Source organism: Neophocaena asiaeorientalis, unplaced genomic scaffold (genome assembly GCF_003031525.2).
Source record: "Neophocaena asiaeorientalis asiaeorientalis breed wild unplaced genomic scaffold, Neophocaena_asiaeorientalis_V1.1 scaffold548, whole genome shotgun sequence".
In the NCBI taxonomy this organism is placed as follows: domain Eukaryota; kingdom Metazoa; phylum Chordata; class Mammalia; order Artiodactyla; family Phocoenidae; genus Neophocaena; species Neophocaena asiaeorientalis.
Window position 1 is genome coordinate 830,802 of NW_020172009.1, and position 26,516 is coordinate 857,317.

Sequence of the window (26,516 nt, forward strand, 5' to 3'; positions counted from 1 at the left end):
CATGTGATGAACACTGGTATGGTAGAAACGTTACCCTCCCTTTAAGGATCATCCTTCATATTCAGAGGGATTCCACAGTAACCTCCACAAGGCAGGAAAGCAGGGCAGAGGTTATAGCCCCATTTTACAGGAGGGAGGACTAAGTCTCAGGAATGAAAGAGAAGTGTCCACAGTCAGAGTGTGAAATGAGGGCAGAGCTAAAAACTAGGCTCCTAGAATACTGATTATTCATCCTGGGCTCATTCCTGAACATGGTTCATCCGTGGGCAGGAAGGGGATGACGAGGACAGACACATCTGACATCTCATGATTTGCACGGGATGTCACCAGATACACAGGACACTGCCACGGCTCAGATTCCAACGCACACCTTTAGGAAGGAGGCTGCAGCTGAAGTTCACTGCCATGGCCCAGCAGTCAGTTGTAGTTGGATGCCTGATTCTCAGCCTGCCCCTGGCACTCACCTGTGTGGGGCTTTGGCCAAGTCACTTCCCCTCTCCAGGCCTCATTTTCCTTAATTACAGTGAGAGCACTGAGCGACATCAGGGATGTAGCGATTGTTGTAATACACGCATGAAGGGCATGAAAGGCACTACGGGGCCAGTGACTGCGAGGAGGGCTGTGCTGTGAAGGATTCTGAGACTGTGGCTAGGCACGGAGGGAAGGAATGCTGGATGGATGACTGAAGTCTGCCCTGGTTCCGCAGTGAAGGGTGCTGGCACAGTGTCACTAGCCTCCTTTCTGGACTATGTAAAATCAAATGGAACATCCAGCTTAAACACGCTGCTGTCTTTTGTGTTGTATTTCACCTTTAACAGCTTTACTGGGGGTGTAACTGACATGCTATACGTAGACATATTTTAAGTGCACAACGTGATGATCTGTGACTTATCAATTGAATACACCCACATACCCTCACCACACTCAAGATAATGAACATTTCCAACCCCGAAGTCTCCTCCTGCCTCTCCTTGCCACCCCACATCATCAAGCAATCACGGATCTGCTTTGGTCGCTATAGGTTCGTTTGCATCTTTTAGAACTTTATATAAATGACATCATACAGTATGTGAGATTCATTGCAGTTGTTGCATGGACAATAGTATTCAATTCTATGGCTATACCACAATTTGTTTATCTATTCACCTAGTGATGGACATTGGGTTGTTTCCAGCTTTTGGCTATTACAAGTAAAGCTGCTCTCAGTATTTACAAGTCTTCATATGGACAGTGCTTTCCATTTCTCTAGGGTAAATACCTGGCAAAGGAATGGCTGGGTCATATGGTAGGTTTTAAGAAACTACCAGATTGACCACAGTATTGTCTGTGCACCAGTCTGGGCAGAGGGCATGCTCAGGAAGCTGAGAACAGTTCCAAGTGGGGACAGAGGCCAAGGTGAACTAACTCACCTGGTCAGTGCACCGGACCACAAGGCTCAGGGCGTAGGTGTCACCTCTGATGGGACCGTTAAGTTATCAAAGCAAAAGACACACTGCTTGGGGCCATATGCTTAAACTTAAACCCTGCTGATCATGAAATGTACCCTGAAGTCATAGAGGGCACCCTGGGCGACATCACGCAGTGCTCTGTCTACTCACAGGGGGCTGGAAGGAGTCCCTGAGCTTGTGATTTGCATCCGGTAGAGATATATTTTGTTGCAGTGTTGGGGCCTCACCCACCTGCCCACTTTGGTCCATCCTGCAAGCTGGGGGCCCAGGCCCTCGCTACTTGGGGCCGAGGTAGGAAACAGCCTTTCCTGTTTTCCCCAGGGTCTCCAGCAGAGTGTCCACACTGTGCTCAGAGTCGACGCAGACCTTCTTGTTGGGCAGGTCAATGTCAAATTGAACTCCTGCAGGAAGGGGGGTGAGGGGGGACAGAGACGTTCCCAGTCAGGCTCCTGAATTATTGACCACCACCCTTCCCCTCTCTTCTAGACCAAGGATCGGCACACTTCTCCTGAAAAGGGCCACAGAGCACATGTTTTAGGAACTGTGGGCTGCACAGTCTTCTGTATATTGTTTTTACAACCCTGTAAAAATGTAAAAACCATTGTCAGCTATGCAAAAACAGGCTGTGGGCTGGATTGGGCCCAGGGGCTGTAGTTTGCCCATCCCTGCTCTAGATGGGGGCTTTAAAAATTTTTTTTTCTTAATTGCAAAAGTAATACAGACACACTTTTTTTTTTTTTTTTTTTGCCGTGCCACACGGCACGTGGGATCTTAATTTCCCTACCAGGGATTGAACCCGTGCCCCCCTGCAGTGGAAGTGCGGAGTCTTAACCACTGGACTGCCAGGGAAGTCCCCAGACACACCATTTAAAAAGAAAAAAGGCAAGCATTTCTGAATAAAATTTGAAACTTTAAGGCCCCTACTATTTCCTACCTCTAAGGATCACTGAACAATAGGGCCCCTATCCAGTGTTTCTCCCTGATGGACAAATGAAAAGTAAACAGGTCTTGCTATATGTCACTTTCCAATGTCCAGGATATCTTGCCATCTCAGTGCATACAGACTTACTTCATTCTTTTTTAACAGCTACACCATATCCCATAGTGTGGATGTACCATCCATCTACTCAGTCCCCCTCTGAAGGACACTGAGGTTGCCTCCAATCTCTCACTATGATCACAACAATGTAAACATACTTGAACGTATCTTATAAAACTTGTGGAAATATTTCTATACCGTGAATTCATAGAATGGAAATTGTGGGGCAACAGACTGGCACACTTTTTATTTTTTTCATTAGCATTTCGTGATGTATTTCGTTGAACATTAAGACTCCTATGCACAGGGACCCATAAGTCCTGGCAACTACTTTCTAGAATCCGAACCACTCTGATAAAAAAAGCCCTGGTGTGTTTAAAATTCAGATTGTTGGGCCCCATTCCAACATTCTGATTATGACCAGAATGGTTTGGTCTGAGATGAGGAAGCCAGGTGGAAGAACCTTAGACTGAGGAAGTAAGTTCCAAAGAACCACTTCTATCCTACCACTGACCCATCTGACGGTTGGGCAGAAGCTCTAGCTCCTCGTTAAGGGGTAACGCCTAATACCAGCTTTCCCAGAGTATCCTGCGTGGTATTTGTCAAAGCTGATCCTGTGGTGATGCATGCCACCAGCATTACCGTGGCCTCCCGGGTGCTTCCAGTGATTGATGATGCAGCCATGGCCATGGCTCAGGTGGCGCCTAAGTTTCCGGGTCTTCCTTAGTCCAGATGGCATGTTGGCGACCGAGATAAAAGAGGAAGGCCTCTGCATAGTCTCGCCGGCTATTGAAAACAGGGGCCTAGCACACTTTAAATATTCATAGGTTTTGCAAAACTGCCCTCCTAAAGGGCTGTGCCCATTTGAAGCCCCTCGGTGGCATAGGGGAATAGGTACAAATGGGTCTTCTTGAAACAACAGAGGGAGAATCCCAGGCCTGGCTTCACCACTGACTGGCTGGGTACTGCCTATCACAGGCCTCAGGTTCCCCATCGGTACATGAAGGAGTTGGGGTCAGCCAGCCCCTGTGGGCTCTCCAGTTCAAGTATGCCACTGGTCTGTGATTCCTCAGGCCCAGCACTGCTCATCTGTGGACCCTACTAGCTCAGAAAACCCTTCTGACCCTTCTTAAGAGGCCACCCCAAGTGGGGATAGTAGTGAAAGAGGGAGAGATACCTGCCCAAGCTCAAAGGCAGATCCTCAGGCACCAGTGAAGGGGCCTGAAAAAGCACACGGCACGGGATTTAGTCCTAACCTCTGACTCTGTACCTAATGGATACCAGGGAGAGGGCAATGTATCCTGGCTGCACTCTGGGTTTTGTCTTTTGGTTCAGAAGTGTCTCCCTCCTCTTTGGAGCAAATATTCTGGTGGCATCACAGAGCTGGAAGACACTCTGGCATCATCTGACCCAGTGGATTTCAAGCTGTGTTTCTGGTAGCCCAGGTCCCTGGACAGGTGTCCTGGAGCCAGCAAGAGTGAAAGCACCCCTCCCTCACTTCATGCAGAGCTGGTGCTTGTATAGAAGGGCTTGTGAGCAGAGTTATACTGTTAAAGCATCCACGGCAAAGCTGAGAGGCTGACTTTCCCATACTGTAGCTGGGGAAAGCCAGGCCCAGGGAGAGGAGGCCAAGGTCACATGGCAAGTCAGCAGCCAGGTTCTTTTCACTGTTTCAGATTCTTCTACAGTTCAGATTCCAGTTTACAGTCTAGAAACCAGCCATGGACTCACTGTGGGACACTGGGCAAGTCACTTCCCCTCCTGGGGCCTGGTGTCAACATCCCCATTCCACAGACGGAAAGTACAGCTCAGAGGACGGTGTTAAGTGCTAACGAGATGACATCCACATGAAAGCCCTTTGAAAACTGGGTGTTACTATTATCCAGGGTGAAAAGGCTGACTGCCCCAGCACTACCAGAACTCTGACCACAGCTCTGTCACGACTTCATGGAGCCCCAGGACCAGACCCCAGCCCTCTCTGGACCTCAGTTTCCCCAGATGAGAACTGAGGGGGCTGGAGGAGATTAATGGTTTTCTAAATACACCCAAAAGAGGTGCTTTAGGAGTTCTGCACAGGACTGATCCAAAGTTTATTTCTTAAAATGTTATAGCTTCTAAAAATCTTAATAGAAAATAACACTCAAATGTGTCACATAACAAAAGTTATCACACTGGAGATGAATGTGATTACCAACATACTAAGTAGTACTGCCAGGGCTCCACATGGCCAAATCCCAGCTCTGCCACTACTGGCTGTGTGATCCTAACAGGTTACTTAACCTCTCTGAACTTCAGTTCCCTCCTGCTTGAAATGGAGATGGTCAAAGCAGCTACCTGAAATGGTCAGGGTGAGGATTAAATGATGTGATCCACGGAAGCCACGAAGCAGAGTACTTGGCATATGCTAAGTACTCAATATGTTTTGGTGTTACTGTTATCAGCTTAAACTCAAGCTTCTCCTGTTCCATGCCTACATGCATTTAATATAAGTGTATCTGTCTCCCCACCCCCATCCGAGGGCCACACACTCACCTCCCAGCTTGTTGAGGACCCGAGTGACTGCATTAGAGCAGCCTTCACAGGTCATGTCCACGGAGAACTCGTGCTTCTGAAACAAAGGAGACCATAAGCCAAGTCCATAAGCCAAGTCCCCACTAGCATGCAGGCCCACTCAGGAGCCAAGACACAGGGCAGAGAGAAAGGCAAGATCTGGCTTTCATCAGACTCCCCAGTAGCCTGTTTCTGAGCCCCACTCTCTTAAACTGTACACTAACCAAGGGTTTCTATATCTCACAGGTGGTTGTGTTAAAGGACAGAATCCCTCGAAACCCTTTAGCGGCGTCTGGGACGTGCGAGAAGAATCACCTGGGAAGGTAGTTTAAGATGTTCGTTTCTAGTCTCATCTTCAAAGCCCTGATTCTTCAGCTATGGGGTTGTCTCAGGATCACTAATAATTCTAATGTGGGTGGGCCCCATGCTCTGAGCAGGGCTGATCTGGTGGTCTTAATTATGCATTAAAAGATCACTCTCCGCATTAGACTCACCTGGGAGCTTACAAAAACTATAGGTTCCAAGGGGAGAAAGCGGGAGGTGGCGAGCGTGGGATGAATTGGGAGATCAGGATTGACGTATGTACACTAATATGTATAAAATGGATAACCAATAAGAACCTGCTGTATAAAAACAAACAAACAAACAAAAACTATAGGTTCTGGTCAGCAAGCCAGAGGGCTGAGGCATCTATTATGGTCAATAAGCTTCCCTGGCGACTCTGAAATATGGAGACCACTGCTGCCATCCAAGTGCTTCAGAGGCAGCACCTGAATCCTGGGAAGGGAGAGGATTTGCCTGGGCTCCCAGTGAGCTGAATCTGGGCCAGTAAGGGAACCCAGGCTCCTGGACTCTGCATGAGGGCTCAGCATCCTACAGTCTCCAGGATATCTAACAAACCAAGGGCCTGAAGGCAAGCTCCCAGAAGATGAGGCTTTGCTCCGTTCACTGCTGCATCCCCAATACTTGGAACAGTGAGTGCCTGGCACAGAGCAGGGGCTCAACACATTTTGTTGGGTGAATGGATGTTTGACACAGCTGGTTGAACAACCCTGGGTCCTTCCTCTGCTTTCAAACAAAGGTTACTTATACCAATACTTCCCTTATTTTAAATCTCTGGAAATGAGACCTGGCTTCAGATCCCAGCTCTGGCACTTAGTAGCTGTGTGGCCATGAGTAAGTGACTTAAGTCTTTTGTGCCTTGGTTTCTATATCTGCAAAATGGGGATGAAAGTCCCTCTCCAGGCTGGTGAATGGGATGAACACAACGTTTTAAGTGTGGTAGCCAGCATGCAAGATGGCCCAGTAATCTCTGCTTCCTGGTATTTAGGCCCTTGAGTAGTCCTATTCCACAGTGTCTCAGGGTTGGCCTGTGTGTCCAGTAGAATATGGCTGAAGTGACGTTAGGTGACCTTGGAGGCTAACGCATAAAAGACATTGTGGTTTCTGCCTTACTCTCTCTGGGATCCTTCACTCTGGAGGAAGCTGGCTGCCATGTCCTAAGGACCCTCTGGCAGCCCTATGGAGAGGTGCACATGGTGAAGAGCTGAGCCCTCCAGCCAACAGCCGTGTGAGGGAGCCAACCTGGAAGCAGATCCTCCTTCAGAGGACCACAGCCCTGGACAACATCTTCACTGCAGCTTCCATGAGAGACCCTGAGCCAGAAATACCAGCTAATCTGCTTCCAGATTCCTGACTCTCAGAAACTATAAGTTAATAAATATTTGTTGTCTCAAACCACTAAGTTTTGGGGGTAATTACTCAGAAGTAATAGTTAATTCATATGTTAGGTAAAGAGACTGGAGCCTAGTAGTAGGTTCCACTGGGGTAAAAAGTTGGCTATCGGGGGAATTCCCTGGCGGTCCAGTGGTTAGGACTCTGTGCTGTCACTGCTGAGAGCCCAGGCTCAATCTCTGGCCGCGGAACTAAAATGCCACAAACCACTTGGCGCGGCAAAAAAAATTCTTGAAAAAGTTAGCTATCAGATTATTAGTATTACTTCGTTCCACTTCCGTTTTTTCTGTCCCTTTAAAAAACTATGGCTACGTTTTCCATGGAGCTTTTCAAATCTCCTACCTCAACTGGAATTCTGGGCACAGCACTGTGTCTTGCTGGAAGACCTCAGGCAAAATCCCTGTCCTTAGGGGCCCCAGTCCCCTTATCTATACCAAAAGGGCATTAGCCAATTCAGTTTCCTCAGCCTCAGTGCACAGAAGAATCACAGGGGTACTTGGTGACTGGGCAGCTCTGCAGGCAGCTGCCTCAGTGAGCTCTGTAGCTCTGGGTGGGCTCTGTGACTCTCCATTTTTAACCCACTGAGGAGAAACAGAGGGGTAAGACCACACACTTGAGAAACATTGGTCTAAATGGCTTCTCAGGCTCTTTCCAAGTCTCAAAGCACCTTTGGGTCTGGGTTATCATCATGCTGTACAGGGGAAACTGAGGCCAAGAGTGAAGCAGTTTGGTTTCTCGGTGCTGAATTACATAACCATCATTACAAACATCATGACACAACCAGGAGACCACTATTTTATCGAGGCCAAATCTGCAAAACCTGCCTTAAAGAAAATGGTTAGTCTTCCATTTTTTCTAAACACCTCTGATCCCTTCAGCTCATTTTGTGACTATTCAGCAACCACCACAGCAAATTCTGGAAATAAGGATTTCTAGCGAGGATTCCATAATCTTGTCTTTAACGGGTGGTTCTCAGAACAATGGTATCAGCATCACCCAGGAGCTTGCCAGACTGCAGACTCTCAGGTCCCACCCCAGGCCTCCTGAATCAGAATCCTTTTTTTTTTTTCTTTTTCCAGAATCTTCATTTTTAACAAGACACCCAGCACATTCCTGCCCACATTATAGTTTGAGATGCTGCTCTAGCACACAACCTGGCAAACTACAGCTTGCCTGCCACCTGGTTTTATAAAGTTTTATTGGAACACAGCTAAGCTCATTCATTTACTTTCACACTAGAATGGCAGAGTTGAGGAGCTGTAACAGACCACATGGTTCATGGAGCCTTAGGTATTCACTATCTCGCCCTTTAAGAAAAAAGTTTGCTGACTCCTGCTCTAGAATAACTGGTAATCAAGATTCATCAGTGGTTGGTACCTGTACACCCATCCAAAGCTTTAATGGGTTTGTAAGACCAATATAAAACCCAAATCTAATGAGTGCCCACTATGTGAAATGCTCTTTATATAGTATCTCAGTCCTTACCCAGCCTGGAAAGGGAGCTAGTCACCATACTACATGTAGGAGAAAACTTGAGGTTCCAGGGGTTAACTAAGCCACCCACAGTCCTGTGGTGGGCATGCGTTGAGGATGGGATGTGAACCCAGGCTTTTCTGGCTCCAGGGACACCTTGCTGGCTCTGGACCAGCAAATGGGGCTGCCACCCCCCACAATGATGACTCTTAGCAGGAGACCTGAGATGGGGACAACTTGTGAAGGAACCCAAGTTTTTGCTGCCCGAGGACTTGACGTCAACAGATCTCTAAAGCTTTCTGTTGTTGGCTACAGAGAGCGGGTCTCCTTCCCTCCTGCACCGTACAGAGGTCAGAAGCCAGCAGACGGCTTCCGTTGCACAATCATTACAATTCAGTCCTCTCCTCCTCCACCTCTGAGTTGCAAAAGTAAATATGGGGTTGTGGAAAGTCTCCTTCCTGCACAGAGTAATCCTGTCTTTACAGAGAATCCCAAGGCCGGCCCCACCAGCGAATACTCGACTTTGCACAGTCCCAGCCCCTCAGAGCCTCTGCTCTGTCACCTACAAAACGGGTCCTGTAACGTAGAGGAAAAAGCCCAGTCATCTGTGCAATGCTTTAACAGAATCTCAGAACTGGAAGGGTGGGAATGGAACGGGGTCATACTATCCAGACCCCTCCCAGAGACGAAATGCTTTCTCAAATATCCGGGGCGTTCAGTTTTTGAACACCCTGATGATTGGCAATTTACTATTATTAGAGTGCCTACTATGTGCCAGGCACTGTGCATGCATGTCCTCGTTTAATCGTCACAACAACACCATGAGGTAGGCATTATTATTATCTTTTTTTTTTTTTGTGGTACACGGGCCTCTCACTGTTGTGGCCTCTCCCGTTGCGGGGCACAGGCTCCGGACGCAGAGGCCCAGCGGCCATGGCTCACGGGCCCAGCCGCTCCGCGGCATGTGGGATCCTCCCAGACCGGGACAGGAACCCGCGTCCCCCGCATCGGCAGGTGGACTCCCAACCACTGCGCCACCAGGGAAGCCCCTATTATCCCTTCTTGACAGAAAGGTTAGGTCACTCACTAAGAGCGACACAGCTAGTGAATAACAGGGCCTAGACCTACCCAAGCCTAAACTTTTAGCCACTGTGGTCCTTGTTAACATAGGGTTGAAAAAATAAATAAATAAATAAAAATAAAAATTAAAAAAAAACAAAAAAACACATAGGGTTGAAACCTGCCTGCCTATACTTCTACCAATTTGTCCTAGGTCTACACAAGACCTACCATTTCTTCGGGACTAACTATGTCAGTGGCTGAGCTACATATTTTACTGCCATTTTTCCAGTTACTACTAACGACAGCCCTGTGAGGTCAGTTTTTACCCCCATTTTACACAGAAATCAAGGCACAAAGAGGTAAAACAGCTTGCCTGAGGTCGCGCAGCTGGCAAGGGGGGTGGGGTAGGGCACAGATTTTTCAGAGGTTTCTGAGATTCCAAGTGTTTTGCACGAGAAACCTCTCAGGTGACACATTAATCCCTTTCCAGTTTTGGTGTGAGTCTCCTTCAGCTGTTCATCTCGTGATATACGGCCAAGTGCCCTCTTCATTTGGATCATCCACTCTGGTGGGTCTTTTGTTCGTCAAAATTCCCAGGAGTGAACATAGAATACAGCCATCCTCAAGCTGGCCTTTCCCTCACTGACATCCCCCACAAAAGGCCGGTAGCCTCCGCCATCCCAGTCCCAGAGTGATTAATGCCGTCCTCTGACATTGCCACAGGCAGATTTGCTCAACTGGGAGGGCTGATTCTGTCAGGTTCTTTGTCCATACTTCGTGTTGTCTGAGGATTTGTCTCATGGTACCTGGCAAGACCCAAGGGAAATGACACCTGAGATGTTTGAGGCCTGGCCCAGGAGGCCTCTGGTTCACCTGTCAGCTCCTCAAAGCTAGGCCGCTAGGACACAGGGCATCTGTGGGACACCTCTGGGTACCCACTTGGAGCAAGGCCAGAAAACCAGGCACCCTGGGGGAAAGTGCTAAACACCACCACTCCAGCCAGTAGCCCTGGGATGCAACTGGGATCAGAGCTTCCTCCCAAGCCGGTATGACTACTTTTGTTGGACATGTATCATGTGGTGAGGTCAGGAGAGACTGGGCCCCTGAAGATAAGGGGCTTAATCCTGGCTGCACCCATCTCCCAACACCACCTTGAATAAGGTGCTGGAATTACCGGGATTTTAATGTTTGTTTGTTTGTTTTTATTTGCAAAAGGCCTTAATCTTTTACCTACAAAATGAGGCCATGAGCAACAAAATGAGACCAAGAGTCTTATCATGTGTATTGGATGATAAGACTGAGTGAGCAGGTCATCCCTCCCCAGACTCTGCCACTGAGCAACTGGCGAGTTTGGGCAGGTCCCTGAACCTCTCTGTAGCTCACGGGTTCAGGTTCATAAAGTGACCTGTAGAAAAGGTTAAAAGCACTGTCTCCATTCAGTGTGGCCCAGCGCTGACCTGAAACTCAGACACAGTGGGCAGAGGAAGGGAAGACAAACACGGATCTCCGAACTCCTGCCCTGTCCGGGAGGTAAGTCACCCCAAGCCCCTCTTTCAGGCCAGCTCCGCGGGAAGGGGCATCCACGTGGGAGACGCAGGGACTAGCCATCCCAGTTCCGGATCGCCACCGACTCCCTGTGTGACCTCCAGCGACTCTCTGCCCCTCGCTGGGTCTGTTTCCCCGTCTTTGCAGGGAAGCTTTAGGCTTGTAATCGCTTGAAGGCCTTGCAGCTTCGATGTTCTGAAGCCTGACTGCCAGCTAAAACTCCCTTGGGATCCGATTTTCGGGAGGGTCGAAGAAGCTGGGGGCTGGGTGGGGAGGGGTGAGAAGAGGGCCGACAGCTCCGGGCGCGGCCTGAGCCCTTCAAGAGGGACCTCTGGCCAAAAGGCGGTGCAGCCGAAGCACAAGCCGGAGGCCGCGGGTCTCTGCGCGGGGCGGGGACGGCGCGACAACTTACCGGCATGACTGAGGAGCTGGCTGCAGGAACTGGGTCGGCAGCGCTGCTTCCCCCGGCTCTGAGAGCAAACGCCAGTGCGCTTCCGGGTGTGCACGAGGGCGAGAGCCGCCCTCTGGCCCAGGCCCCGCCCACTCCGGTCCCGCGGGCTGGCAGCTGCCTGAAGACCGTAGGCCTCCCCGCCTCCTTCCGGCCGGGACGGGGCCACTGGAGCCCCGCCACCACTACGCTAGGCGGTGGGCGGGATGTTAGGTGAGCCTGCCTTGCTTGTTAGCCATTTTTAGAACTCCTGCTCCGCGTCAGGCTTGTATTAGGGGGCTGGGAATACTGGGGCCCCCGCGGTGTGAACAGGACAAACTCCACCCCCCACCCCCCCATCCCTCTCTCCCTAGAGGGACAATCTCAGTTAGTCAGCGTTTGTTGATTGCCAGCCATGGGCCGGCACTGTGCTAGGCATCCAAGATGCAGTAGTGGAAAAGACAGCCTAGTAGGGAGCCAGGGAAGCAGGCGATGATAATGCAAGATAATGCAAGTGTTAAAGGAGCTGTGTATTTGGAGCGAAGAAAGGATCTCTAACTCAGGGGCGGTTCGTGAAGAGAGGAGGCTTCCAGAGGAGGAAGTCTTCGTTCATCTGAAGATGGACGATGGGCCAATTGGGAAGGAAGTAGACAGAACAGCATGTAAAAGTTGAAAGACATTAGAGGGCATGCCTTGGGAGGCAGAGATATTCAGATTGAGGGGCAGGCACGGAGAGAGATGGAGAAACGAAGCTGCAAAGACAGGAGACCCTCAGATGCTCTAGGACACTTACAAAGAGGTGTACCAAGACCCAGAACATCAGACACACACACACACATACACACACACACACACGCACACAGAGTACCAGGCTGGTTCTGTCCTTGTAATATCCAAGGGGCTCCCTCCAAGTTAATAGCTTCAAAGATCTCTCATCACTAGAACTGCTTGGAGAGCTTATTAAAAACTCAGATTTCTAGTCCTTTCATTAGATACACTGTCCCTTAATTTCCAGGTGTATTTTTAGTCTGCGTCCTCCTTCTGGTTTGGGGAACCACGTTGAGGAAAACTATAGTCTTTTTTTTTTTTTGGCCAAGCAGCGAGGCGTGCAGGATATTAGTTCCAGGGATCAAACCCGTGCCCCCTGCAGTGGAAGCGCAGATTCTTAACCACTGGACGGCCAGGGAAGTCCCAAATTATAGTCTTAACACATACCTGAAACCTTTTTGAGAAAGTGTGCTGGTTGTTGATTTATTGTCTCTTAGCTTCAATTCATTCTTTTTTTTTTTAAAGAGCTCATTCATGTAATTTTATTTTTTTTTAATTTTTATTTTTTATATAGCAGGTTCTTATTAGTTATCTATTTTATACATATTAGTGTGTATACGTCAATCAAAATCTCCCAATTCATCCCACCACCACCACCGCCGCCCCCAGCCACTTTCCCGCCTTGATGTCCATACGTTTGTTCTCTACATCTGTGTCTCTATTTCTGCCCTGCAAACCTGTTCATCTGTGCTATTTTTCTAGGTTCCACATGTATGCGTTAATATACGATATTTGTTTTTCTCTTTCTGACTTACTTCACTCTGTATGACAGTCTCTAGATCCATCCACATCTCTACAAATGACCCAATCTCGTTCCTTTTTATGGCTGGGTAATATTCCATTGTATATGTGTACCACATCTTCTTTATCCATTTGTCTGTCGATGGGCATTTAGGTTGCTTCCATGACCTGGCTATTGTAAATAGTGCTGAAATGAACATTGGGGTACATGTGTCTTTTTGTCCGATTCATCCTTTTTGCCTGCTTGTGAAAATCTGGACCCATTAAACATTGTTTTTTCATTGCCTGATGGCAGGATGTCAAGATTTGCCAGTAAAGGCTCTGGAGAGACACTAGAGGAGAAAAGCTTTTCCTTTCTGATTCCAGTGTGCTCGCTTTCCAGGCTCTTGCAGGATGTGTGACTGGCCTCTGCCTAGCTTCTGAGGATGGCTTCCCCAGCACCAGGCTCCTGCTGTGTATAGGGACCAGCAGCACCTAGCAGCCAGCACCTTCTCCCAGTACCTGCCCTGCTTATGCACTTTCATAGAGTAACTACAGTGAGATGATTCTCTGTGAACAGCTTTCTCCAGCATCCTAGAGGGCAGTTTTCCAGCTCAGAGGGTGAATTTCTAGCAAGTTCCACCAGCATGGTACCATAGCCACTCCTCTGCCATTCACAAGAGTTGGATCTCAGCCTGGGTGTGTGGGGTGCAGGATTCTTCTTTACTATTTTAGCCTTGTGAGCAGTGGCTTCTCCCCGAATCTGCTACTCCTATATTCTTTAGAGTTCTGTTTACTTCCTACTAGCCAATCCTTCATTACTCTAGCTCCATTATAATCTTTAAACTCTTCTATTTCTAATTATGGTGTGGTTTCCCTCTCCTGATTGAACCCAGACTGATTCAGGGAGTGACAACTTGCCTACTTCAGTTTAGGAAAGAGGATAATGTTTCCACCCTTAGTCTAAGTTCAAGGAAAACAGGACATCCCTGGTGGTCCAGTGGTGAAGACTCTGCCCTTCCGTGGTTAAGAATCCGCCTGCCAATGCAGGGGACACGGGTTTGATCCCTGGTCTGGGAAGATCCCACATGCCGCAGAGCAACTAAGCCCGTGCGCCACAACTACTGAGCCTGCTCTCTAGAGCCCGCGAGCCACGACCACTGAGCCTGAGTACCACAACTACTGAAGCCCATATACCTAGAGCCCTTGCTCTTCAACAAGAGAAAACACGACAATGAGAAGCCCATGCACCGCAACGAAGAGTAGCCCCAGCTCGCCGCAACTAGAGAAAGCCCGCGCGCAACAACAAAGACCCAACGCAGCCAAAAATAAATAAATAAAATAAATAAATTAAAAAAAAAAAAAAAAAGACTCTGCCCTTCCACTGCAGGGGGCACGGATTTGATCCCTGGTCCGGGAACTAAGATCTCACACGGCCAAAAAAAAAAAAACCTTAATTTTTACGTTCGAGGAAAACAGAAGGGGTAAGTCTAAACCAGGACCAGTCGCTGACTCACACTGACCCTAGATGACCAGGCCCACCAGCATGGTGAGTAGAAGGGGCATGGATATTACAGCCTGTCCTAATCTGCTCAGGCTGCTGTAAGAAAATACTGTTATCACAGACTGGATGGCTTAAGCAACAAAAAGTTATTTCTCACATTTCTCACAGTTCTAGAAGCTGGGAAGTCCAAGATCAAGATGCCAGCCCATTTGGTTTCTGGTGAGAGCTCCATTCTTGGCTTGCAGACAGCTGCCTTCTTGCTATGTCCTCACAGGGTCGAACTAGCTAGCTCTTGTGTCTCCTTCTCCTCTTACAAGTGCATCAGCTCTACTGAATTAGGGCCCCCCCTCTTTTAACCTTTACCACCTCCTCACAGGCCCTGTCTCCAAATACACTCACATTGTGTGTGGGGGGGGGCTTAGGGCATCAACTATGAATTTTGGGGGAACACATTTCAGTCCATAGCAAAGCCATGTATACCAGAGTTTGAATCTTAGCCCTATCATTTACCAGCTGTCTATCCTTGGACAGATTACTTTACCTCTCTAAGGCTCAGTATCCTCACTTACAAAAGGGAGCAGTTTGGGACTTCCCTGGTGGTCCAGTGGTTAGGACTCCGCGCTTCCAGTGCGGGGAACACGGGTTCCCTCCCTGGTCAGAGAACTAAGATCCCGCGTGCCGTGCGGCACGGCCAAAAAAGTAAAAATAAAGTGTTTAAATAAAAGGGAGTAGTTAAGATAACTATATACTTTTTTATCCAAACCTCTAGTTGGTGAAAGGGGATACCGTTAATAATGTTGTCAGGACAACAGGCATATACCATGACTGTTCCAGGGCGTATGCTTCCCTCAAAGAAACCTACACTGAAGTATTGTTTGGAGGAATATATATGGTAATGTATGCATATTGTCTAGCACATTGCTTGGCACAGGGTAGGCATCAAAAAATATTAGAATTCTTCTAATTGCTAAAATCTCTGCTGGCCTCCCTGGCACTGGGTCTTCCCCTACTTGGCAAAATGCTCACCTGTTAACCCTCCACCCCCTCCCTACCTGCCAGGTGTTTCCTAAAGGAGGGAGGGAGGGTGAGAGGGAGGGAGGGAGACCAGTGAAGGTAGCACTGGGGACAACTGTTTACTGAGACTGGGGAAAGCTAGATCACTGTAGGAGGCAGAGGAGGGAGTAAAGGAAAGACAGAGGAAGAGTGAATAGCTCAGAGGATTGGGGAGGAGAGGGTTAAGCAGAGAAAGTACAATTTAATGATAAGCAGCATTATGAAAACTCACTAGAGATAGCAAATGAAGACCTATGAAAGAGGAGAGGAAAATGTACAGGATTATCGTTCCTATATATGAATATATACATAAATTCCATTTATTTACATGAAGATAAAGCCTGAAATGAACTACAGCCAGTGTTACTAGAAGTTATCTAGGATGGGTGCAGGATTACAGGCAAAATCCCAATGTACATATTATTTTTAAAATTTCGAATAATACAAAAAGATACGGAGGGAAAAGTCAGTCTCTGTCCTACCCTAATCCCCTCTTTTAAACAAAAGGCATACTATATACAGTTTTGCCCCTTGCTTTTCTCACTTTACAAAATATCTTAGAGATTGTTCTTTACTAGTACATGTCAATTCCCTTCATTCTCTTTAGCACTACATGGTGTTCTACTATTCAGTTGTACCATAAGTTATTTAGCCAGTCCCTATGGCAGAAACCTTTGGTTGGTTGATACAGCGCTCATTCCCAGTCGTTTTACTCTAGCTACTGTAGAGGCTGGAATCCCTAAATACTTGCTTTCCCATCCTCTCTTGCAGCCAAGTGCACCCACATGATATGACTTAGGCCAGTGAGTCAAAAGCAGACTGCTGGGAGGCTTCTGGGAAAGCTCTTGCTTTCCTCACAAAGGGAACAGATACCACTCCTTTTCCTTTCCTGCCTAGAATGCTGATAAGATATCTAGAGCACACGTGCACCATCTTGCAACCTTGAGGGAAATGTCAAGAGAATCTAGTTCTGACTGTGTGGTCACTGAACTGATGCCAGCTGCAGCTTGGGCCTCCGCACTTGTTATGTCAAAAATGTAAGCCCACCTTTATTTTTAGCTACTAGTACTAAGACTTCCCGCTGACACATTCCAGATACAGTCCCTTACCACTGGACATATAGGTTGCTTCTGCTCTTTTATTGCTAATAACAGTGATGTAATGAATATCCATATCCATACATCTTTGCTTAAAATTTTGTATAGAATTCCTGGATGTGAAATTGCTATTCATTTTTAATTTTGATATAGCCAGATTGCCTCTCAAAGTTTTATTAACTACATTCTTCCCATCTCCAGATCTCTGTGTATTATTCTTACCCTTTCCGATATTATAGATCATTTTTATTTCCTTTTAAAAACTTTGTCATATTTTCAAGAGTGAATGTGTATTAAAAGAAACACAGGGAAAAGTATTTTTAAAAAGCAGACTTCAGGAATTCTGAGTTCCAGACTGCCCAGCAGCAGTCTCATTACTAGCCTTGTCAACTTGGGTAAGTCATTTCATCACTAAGCCAGTGGGCCTGGGAAAGACTACGGTCATGTGTACTGGTGGGTTCTCAGACAGTGATTGGAGCCTTCTTCCAGGGATACCCTACCTCTAGACTCCACCTACTGGAGTGACCCTTTGGTGGATGCTTTCCAGTCAAGCTTTGGAAAGAGAGGCTTTTATAGCTGCTGCCTACTCCCTCCAGGAGACCAAGTGTTTATTTTCTGTGTTATAATACAGCTTTGCACTAGCTGCTTCACTGCTTTATCCACTAAGGAACCCTTAACCTAAGATCAAAGGTTCTGATCTGAAAGGGCCTGCAGAGAAACCCCTGCATGAGAAGAGACGGGCTACAAAGCCAAGGGAGCTTGGGCTGCAGGCTTGGGAGAGGGAGCATAGCATCTGGCAGAGTTGCAAACTGGCTCAATCTGGCCTGTAGACATATTTTATTCAGTTCCTAAAGTATTCAAAATATTTTTAGAGTGGTTAACATTTAAGAACATTGAGTGTGGTTGCACGATATTGTGAGTATACTACGTGCCATTGAATTGTACACTTAGAAATGGTTAGATTGGTAAGTTTTATCACAATTAAAAACAAATCTATTTGTAGAATGGCATGTGAAATTAGTTGCTTCTTTATTACAAGAACTAAGAAAAGCATTTAAAAAATTAACATTCCAAATAATGTTTAAAAAAGAATGAATTTAGTTATAGTACTCTTAGAAAGAATATTTCATTACATTTTTTAAAGCGAGAGCAAAACGTTTTTATACCATTAATAAAATGTTAAGAAAAAAAAAGAATGCTGAGTGATGTCACATGATGACCCAGATTTTGAGTATCTCCTGAAAAACTGGAAGATCTGGAAACCTATCTATAATTGGCAGGATAGGTCAGGTAATGCTGTGGTAACAAACAATCCCCAAACCTCAATGGCTTGAAACAGATTTCTTGCCCATGCCATATGCCCACTGCAGGTTGGACACCTTGGAGGAATGGCTCTGTGCAAATTGTTTTTGCCCAGGGATCCACATCGAGACTATCCATATAGGACAACATTGAATATTGGAGTGGGGTGGGGAGGTAAGACCTTGGCAAAATAATCACAGGCTCCAAAGACTGCCTGGAAGAGATCTCTGTCACTTCTGCTCACATTGTTTTGGTCAAAGCAGAGCACATGGTCATGCCTATTTTTTTTTTTTAATTATTATTATCTTTTTGGCCATGCTGCTCAGCTTGTGGGATCTTGGTTCCCTGACCAGGGATTGAACCCACACCCTCAGCAATGAAAGTGTGCAGTCCTAACTGTAAGGTCGGATCTTAACAAACGGCACCGCGAAACAGAGGAAAGCTTCAAGTGAGCTTTATTAGGGAGTGCTCCCGGGCAAGGGTCACTGGTCCGAGAGAAAGGGGCCAGAGAAGTCGCACCCGGGCGAGGGTTGGGCAAGATTTTATAGGGGAAGAAGGGAAAGGGGTGTGGTGAATCTGGGAGGGCTGGGCTGGGTTCAAAGTCCCCAGGTCAGTTCCTGGAACTGGGTGGTCCGGAGATTTCGGTCTGATGCAACCTGTGAATCTGATTGTGTTCCCCTGCCTCGGGCCAGTTGGCCTTACATCCCGACATCTTTGGTGTAATGGGGCGGCGTTCTGATCTCTGGCTACTTCATGCCGAATGGGAGCGTCGAAAGGGAAGTCGGCCGACCAGAGGTCCGAGGCTTAGGGGAGACCAGTGGGGGGTTCTGTAGGAAGAAAGGTGTAAGGGTCGAGGAGCATTTGGTTTGTGGCCACCCGAGAGACTTCCTCCATGCGCCTGCGAAGGAACCTAAGAAAACAGGGAGCAAACGTGAGCAAGATACAGATGAGAATTAAGGGGCCTAAGATTGGTGTTAGCCAGGTATAGAGGGTGGGTCGCCACCAATCGGGAATTGGGGAGGCGGACTGTTGGTGTTTGCGTTGGAGTTCTTCTCTTACGCGATGGAGGGCTTTTACGTTGTCTTCGACGAGTCCAGTTTCATTGATAGCAGCATTCCTCCTGTCGGAAGAGGCATGTACCTCCTTTGTCGGCCGTCAGGAGATCCAGGGCTCGTCGATTTTGGAGGGCAACTCGGGCTACTGAGGTGATCTGGCGCTGGAGGGAGGTGGTGCAGCCGGCAGAAGCCTCGATGGCTAGCTGGAGTTTCTGTTCTAGGTCACGGGATGTTGAGACACTGTGTGTTAGGGCTCCTCCCCCGATTCCCGCAGCGACCAGGGAGGAGGTGAGAGAGATGCCTGCGACGAGGAAGAAAGATGGCCCTTTGGCCCTTAGGTTGAGGGCCCACGTGAATGCTATCAGTTCAGCCCTTTGAGAGGTTGTCCCTTCTGGGAGGCTGTTAGCCTTGATAATAGTTGAGATAGTTACCACCGCATAGGCTGTCCGTCGGCGTCCGTCAGGACCGAGTATTGAGCTACCGTCCACAAAGAGAGTGCGGTCCGAATTTGAAAGAGGGGTGTCAAAGAGTCCCTCTCTTGGTGGTTTGAAGGCTTCTATGACATGAGGGCAGGAATGGGATGGAAAACCCCCGGTGCCAGAGATAGGCAGGAGGGAAGCCGGGTTCAGGCGAGGGGAGAGATCAAGAGAAATAGCAGGGTTTTCAATGAACAGGAGGTGGAACTCCTGGATGCGGGAGGGGCCCAGGAGGGAGAGAGACTTGTGGCCTAGGAGGTCGACCAGCCGGTGGGAGGAAAACACGGTTAGTGGGTGGGCCAGAGTCAGTGGGAGTGTTTATTTGGTCAGTTCGGCTGCCGCTGCTAGGGCCCAGAGGCATGGTTGCCATCCCTGCATTGTTGGATCTAGCTGTTTGGAGCGGTAAGCCACGGGGCGGTAGGCAGGCCCTACAGGCTGGGCAAGGAGTCCAGTGGCTATTCCGGCCCGTTCATCCACAAAAAGGTGAAAAGGTCGGTTTGGGTTGGTCAGAGAAAGGGGAGAAGATATCAGAGCATTACGGAGGGTGAGAAAGGCCCGTCGAACGGCGGAAGGAGAGGTGAGGGGTCCTTGAGGGGTTTCTTTAGCAGCTAGATATAAGGGTTTAGCGAAGAGAGCAAAGTTAGGGATCCAGACTACTGGGTGGAGAGGAATTATGGCCTCATTGATTAGTCGGAGGTCCTGGACCAGGCGATAATCCCCAGAGGCCTTGCGGACAGGCAGGATGGGAGTGTTGCAGGGAGAGTCCGTGGGGATGAGGAGTCCCTGGTTTAGGAGTCTGGTGATAATAGGTTGTAGGCCCCTAAGGTGAGTCTCAGAGATGGGAAATTGGGGCCTTGATGGAAATTTGGAGGGGTCCTTTAGGCGGATGAGGACGGGGGAATGGTGTGTTGCTAGTATGGGCTTAGAAGTATCCCAGACTTGGGGATTGATTGGGTTCGGTGTGATTGGAAGAGGGGGATAGGAGGGGGAGGGTTCTAGAGACAGGCCGAGAAGAGGAAGCAGGAGTTGGGAGGAGGGGACCTTAGGGTCAAGTCTCACCAGCTGGAGGGAGGCCCCTAAGTGGAAAAGGACATCTCGGCCTAGCAAGGGAACTGGGCAGGATGTTATGACTAAGAAAGAATGAGTAAAAGGGAGTCCTTCGATATGACATGGGAGTGGACCGGTCTGGAGTGGGAAGGATGGTTTGCCATCAATACCCATGACCGAGATCTGGGAAGGAGAAACTGGCCCGGAATAAGTAGGCAGGACCGAATAGGTAGCCCCCGTGTCCACCAGAAATGAGATGGACTTTTACCCGCTACCTGTAGCGTTACCCTGGGCTCGGCGAGGGTGATGGGGGTCTTCGAGTCCGGGCGCGGTCAGTCGTCAGCCAATCCCAGCAGTTCGAGTGGTAATACCTTTGGGTCGGCCTGCCCCCCGCGTGGAGACGCTGAGGGAGGGCCAGTCGTAGGGCAGTCACTCTTCCAGTGGCCCGTTAGCCCACAGCTGGAATAGGGCTTAGAAGGGGGTTGGGGATTCGGACATTGTCGAGCCCAGTGGCTTTCTTTTCCGCATTTGAAGCAGGGCCCCGGCGGGGTTGCCTTTTGCGGACCGCGTGGATGCTGTGATCCATGGGAGATGGCCGGCCTTAGGGCGGCTACAAGAGCTTGGGTTTGGAGGATCACCTTCTGGTGCATCCGAGCCTGTCGGCTGGATTCTGCCAAATCCTCACGGCCATTGTAGACTTTTAAAGACCATCTTTACCAGATCTTGAATAGGGGTTTGAGGGCCGTCTTCTGCCCGTTTTAATTTCTTTCAGATGTCCGGGGCTGATTGGATGATAAAATGGGTGGCTAGGACCGCTGCCCCTGCCGAGGTGTCGGGATCCAGCCGGGTGTAGAGAGTTAAGGCCTCTGTAAGGCAATTGAGAAAGATAGCTGGATTTTCGTTAGGTTCTTGGGTTATCTCTTAGTTTTTCAAAATTGACTACCTTATGAGCGGCAGCCTGCATGCCAGCCAGGAGGCGTTGTATCATGAGGTCGCGTTTACGACGGCCATCTTGGCCATCCTGTTAAGTCCAGCCTGGATCGGTGCCAGATACGGCAGTCGCTTCGACAGGCATGGAGTTGTTGGTAAGGTGAACCTGATCTGCATGGTTTCGGACAGCAGTTTGAATTCTTTCCTTTTCGTCAGGGGTTAAGGTAGAGGACAGAACCACGAAGATATCGTGCCAGGTTAGATCGTAAGCTTGAGATAGGTAGTGAAATTCTTTGATGTAGTGGGAGGAGTCGGTAGAGAAGAAGCCTAATAGTTTTTCAATTTGAGAGAGGTCCTGGAGAGAGAAAGGGACATGGACTCTGACCAGTCCTTCCGCTCCTGCTACCTCCCTCAGAGGGCACAGGAGATTTGAATCTTGGGATTCGTGAGAGCGTGTATGTGCACTAATGGGCGAAGCAAGGGTCGTGGGAGGAGAAACCGTTGAGGGAGGCGGGGGAGCGGTTGGAGGGGCCGGAGCGGGTTCGGGAGGAGGAGGGACCGCTTCAGGGTAGGGTGGAGGTTGGAGAGGAGTTCTGGAGTGGGGAGAGGCGAGAGATTCGGGAGGGTCGGTTAGTGGGGAGGAATCCAAGGGGATTGAGGTTTTGGATGGAGGAGATGTTGGTTTGGCAAGGAGGATTTGAGAGGTAGAACAATTGATGCAAAGGGAGGGGCGGGAGCGCAAATACCAAAAAACCTGGACATAGGGGACCTCAGACCATTTGCTCATCCTGCGGCAGTAATTATCTAGATCACGGAGGATGTTAAAATCGCTCAAGTCCCTTCAGAACTGATTGTCTAGAGGATATTGTGGCCAGGCCACAGTGGAAAGGAAAAGAAAATAAGCCGTCGGCGACGTAGATCTTGGGAGAAACCGAGGGCTGTAAAATTGGCTAGGAGTCACCCCAGGGGCGTCTTAAAATCTGGCTTCGATTGTGAGGTTCCCATGATCCCCAGTCTGTCCCTGAGTGAATGGAGAGGGAGAGAGGCGTCCCTGGTCTCAGTCTCCAATTCACGGCAGGTCGGAGGGCGGTCAGGCGATTGGGACGTCTCCACAGTTGCCCGAGGCCCGGAGAGAGGACGGAGGAGTCCCTGACGCGGCCGCAAGTAAGACAGGGAGTCCGGTGGGCAGGGACTCTGGGGGTCGGAGGGAACGAAGGGGACTTACCCCGTTTTCTGCTGGATCGGGTGGATGAGTAGAGGTTCCCTGGTTGTCTCCTGGAGGAGGGGAGGAGCGGCCCGCGCGGTAACCCGCGGGGCTTGGTACCCCCCTCCCGGGTTTCGGCACCAAATGTAAGGTCGGATCTTAACAAACGGCACCGCGAAACAGAGGAAAGCTTCAAGTGAGCTTTATTAGGGAGCGCTCCCGGGCGAGGTTCACTGGTCCGAGAGAAAGGGGCCAGAGAAGTCGCACGCGGGCGAGGGTTGGGCAAGATTTTATAGAGAAAGAAGGGAAAGGGGTGTGGTGAATCTGGGAGGACGCAGGGTATTCCTTATTTGGTGGTCTTTTCGGGTATTCTGGGGGACGGTTAGTCCCGCCCCTCGAAAGGCGGGAAGGCTGGGCTGGGTTCAAAGTCCCCAGGTCAGTTCCTGGAACTGGGTGGTCCGGAATGTCTCCAGGGCAGTTCCTGGAACTGGGTGGTCTGGAATGTCTCCAGGGCAGTTTCTGGAACTGGGTGGTCCGGAGAATTTCTGTCTGATGCAACCTGTGAATCTGATTGTGTCCCCCTGCCTCGGGCCAGTTGGCCTTACACTAACCACTGGACCGCCAGGGAATTCCCATTCATGCCTGTCTTTAAAGGCTACAGTAAAGTATAATCTTGCCAGGCATGTGGAAGGAGGAGAAACAGCATTGTCAGAAAACAACACTAATGACTGCTAGGGACTGTTTAGACAAGGCACGAACTCTTTGGGTCACCACAGTCCCCAGCATGCCTTAGTGGACTCCCAGCACTACAGCCAAAGGTCAGAGGACATTTGTCACACCGTCCTTTTGTTCCTTTATTTTCTGCCAAACTACTCTAGGCTTCCAGGATTTAAAGCTGTGTTCAGTGAGATAATCCAGACAAACCTGGGTTCAATTCCTGGCTGTTTTGGACAATTAACCTCTTCAAACCTCAGTTTATTTCCCTGTAAGATAAAGATAATAATTAGACCTATCTTCATAGTGCAGTTGTGAAAAATAAGACAATGCTCACAAAATAGTTCACTGCCTGGTACACAAAAGCACTCAGAAGCTATTCTTAGGGTTATGACAAGTTATTTTTTAAATTACACAATATATGAGAAGTTTCTTAATGTAAAAAAAATTAAAAATAATACAGATAAAGTAAAAGTCTCCTTCAAGCTCTTAGGTCACTATCTTCCACAGAGGTAGTAACTATTATCAGATTGCTCTACATCTTTCCAGATATTTACCTATGCATTTACCAACACTGACAAACACATGCAAATAATAGTTGAGATTTTTTAAGCATATATGACATACTGTACATAATTCGTAAGATGCTCTTTTTAATGAATATGCTCTGGAGATTTATGCTATATAATATTGCAATATATACTTAAAATATCAATATCTATGTATATAAACACACATATATACACATATTATAAACCAGGTCAATCTTTAAAATTACTGCATAAAATTCTCTAGTATGGATTTATTATTGTAAATTTAAATATTCCCTTGTTGAGAGATGTTTCGATTATTTTTCAATATTACAAACAACTTTATAATGAACATCTTTGCTCACTGTATACATGTGGGAGAGTTTCTTCAGAAGGGATATAAAAAAGTGTAATCTCTGGGTCATAGAGTGTATGGATTTTAATTTTAATGGATACATTCAAATAGCGCTTGGAATGGTTATGCTAATTTATATTTTCTACTAGTAGTATATGAGAATAACTACTTTTCCACACTCTTGTCAACATTTGATTTTAGCAAATTATCATTTTCTCAATTTGACGAGTGAACAGTTATTCAACTTCTTTTTGCCTTGGTTTCCCCCTGTGTTAAAGTGAGCAGTTTGAGGATTAAATGAGCTGTTGTATGTATTTTATTATTGTTCCCTTTTTCCTTATTGGGCTTTGGATTTAGAGTGCTATTATCCTGAATTTGAATACCAGCTCTGCCACTTCCAAGCTATGTGACCTTGGGCCAGTCATTTAACCTTTCTGAGCCATAGTTTCTACTGCTGTAAAATAGAGTTAATATTTTATGATGTTTATGAAGAATTTTTGTGAGGAGGGACTCAAACATGGTGCCTAGAGCACCATGCCTATCATATAGTACGTGCTTGATACATGCTACGTTATTTAGACTTCAAGTTTTTGTCCCTCTTCTAAGCCGCAGGAAGTGAGGACACCTAGGTCTATAGATCGTACTGGAGTGTGCTCCTTTTGCAAAGAGCTTTGGCTGCAGATTACCAGGATTTGCCATGGATTAAATTCTCAAACCACCTGGAAAGCTGTCTATGCAGCAGTACCTGGTGCTGTGCCTGAGAGAATGAAAGAAAATCCCAGCCTCTCAGGGGTTTCTGAGAAGGTCCTGTCCCTTTTCCCTACTTGGGGCTGTATTATCCTGCCCTGGGCAGTACTGACAAGTGGGTAAAAGAACATGGACTTGAAGTCAGAGAGTCCTACTTTCTAGCTCTCGCTGTGTGACCTTGGGCAAGTTGCTTACTCCCTCTGAGCTTGTTTCTGAGAAATGGGAAATAGGGTTGTTGTGACTATTAAATTAAATGATCTTTGTAGAGAACATTAGTAGGGTGCCTGGCTGAGGCACTGGTCAGAGTTTGAGGAGGTGATGTGTTTGCAGACAGTCAATGCCAAAGGAGAGAGGGATCCAATTAGGCATGCATTTCTAAGCCAGTAAAGGGTCTCTTTGGATCTTTGTATGATTTTTGTAAGGTAAGGAGAAAAAGGAAAAGAGGTTAGCAGTCTGGGAGGGAGGCAGATTAAAACATTAATGCTTCATTTCCAAAAGCCCTCATATACCTAAAGGGGTAATGTAGTATTCCATCTGTTTGTTTTAAAGATCAAAGTTTTCATATGTGTAGTTCCTCATATCACTATTAAAATCTATACTCAACATTGAATTTTTGAAAAATACATGCACATGTTTAAAAAAATTATAAAGTACCAAAGGGTACTTTCAATGAATGAAAACTAAGCCTTCTTCCAAATCAGGTCCAATTCATCTCCCTGTTAGCAATCATTGACAGTTTCTTATGACTCTTTCCAGGTATTACCTGTGCATGTACAGCAAAACCATACAGGATTGTGCATGGATAACTGTAGCAATACAGAGTATCAATAGAAATAATTGCCCCATTAATAATGGCCCCCTACCCTGTTTTCTTTTTTTCCTATCTTCATTTATTGATATCTCTTGGAGATCTTTATAACCATACACATAGATCTGCCTCATTTTCTCTATGTTTGCATGACAGTCCACTGTAAGAGTGAAACAGGAGGGAAGGGGGCAGGGCACAACTTTTAGAAGAATGATGTAGCCCAAGGACATGACATAAACTGATTAGAATCAAATAGGTCCAAGATGGCGGATGAGCCGACTTTCCACTAGACCTTGAGCCTCAGCATACGCTCATTGTAATATATCAGCAAGCTAAATGACACACCCACAGGCGCCATGACAGTCCCAAGGCTGACCCTAAAGGTCGAGAAGTGGGTGGTGGCCCAACTTCTGGAAATCCCCACCCCTTCCTCAAAATAGCTGGAATACTCCTCCCACTCATTAGCCTATGAAATTACCCACCCCTATAAAAACTGACAACCCCGTATCCTGGTGCCTTTCTCACCTTCTGAGATGGCCCACACTCTGTGGAGTGTGTTTCTCTCTAAATAAATCCACTTCTTACCTATCACTTTGTCTCTCACTGAATTCTTTCTGTGACGAGACATGGAGAACCTGAGTTTCATTAAGTCCTGAGAACAGGTGTGTGGTCTCAGTTAAAAGACCACGGTTTCAAGAGTGTAATGTATTGTTGTATTGTATCTACCCAGTCCCATATAGCTCGACGTTTGGGTTGTTTCCTGTCTACTGCAAGCAGTGCTTCAGTGAATAATATTACACTGGGTCTTTGTTCATAGGTGGAAGTTTAACAGTTAAAGGTACATACAGGCACATATATATATATATAT

The 26,516-nt window shown here is 47.7% G+C and overlaps 2 protein-coding genes across 4 annotated transcripts in view; both read right to left on the minus strand.

Annotated features, from left to right (window-relative positions):
- The window catches only part of ATOX1 (antioxidant 1 copper chaperone), a 13,377-nt gene extending 1,994 nt beyond the window's left edge, over nt 1-11,383 (minus strand). For 2 of the 3 annotated variants that reach the window (XR_003003805.1, XM_024750233.1), the window contains exons 1-4: nt 11,264-11,383; nt 5,020-5,095; nt 3,130-3,273; nt 1,680-1,849 (exon numbers count right to left, since the gene is read on the minus strand). Coding sequence is in view for 2 of the 3 variants with exons in the window: in XM_024750233.1 (XP_024606001.1) it covers nt 1,725-1,849; nt 3,130-3,273; nt 5,020-5,095; nt 11,264-11,269 (351 nt within the window). In the remaining variant the exon portion in view is untranslated. The remainder of the gene's footprint in view (nt 1-1,679; nt 1,850-3,129; nt 3,274-5,019; nt 5,096-11,263) is intronic. The other variant, XM_024750246.1, reaches the window with a different exon arrangement.
- An 8,234-nt stretch (nt 11,384-19,617) lies between these two features.
- On the minus strand, nt 19,618-22,707 carry LOC112402705 (uncharacterized). The gene is made up of 2 exons (XM_024749777.1): nt 22,516-22,707; nt 19,618-21,226 (listed from the first exon to the last, which is right to left on the minus strand). Exon 2 carries the CDS (start codon nt 20,532-20,534, stop codon nt 19,632-19,634), a length of 903 nt encoding a protein of 300 aa, XP_024605545.1. The 5' UTR covers nt 20,535-21,226; nt 22,516-22,707; the 3' UTR covers nt 19,618-19,631.
- Between the last annotated feature and the right edge of the window lie 3,809 nt (nt 22,708-26,516).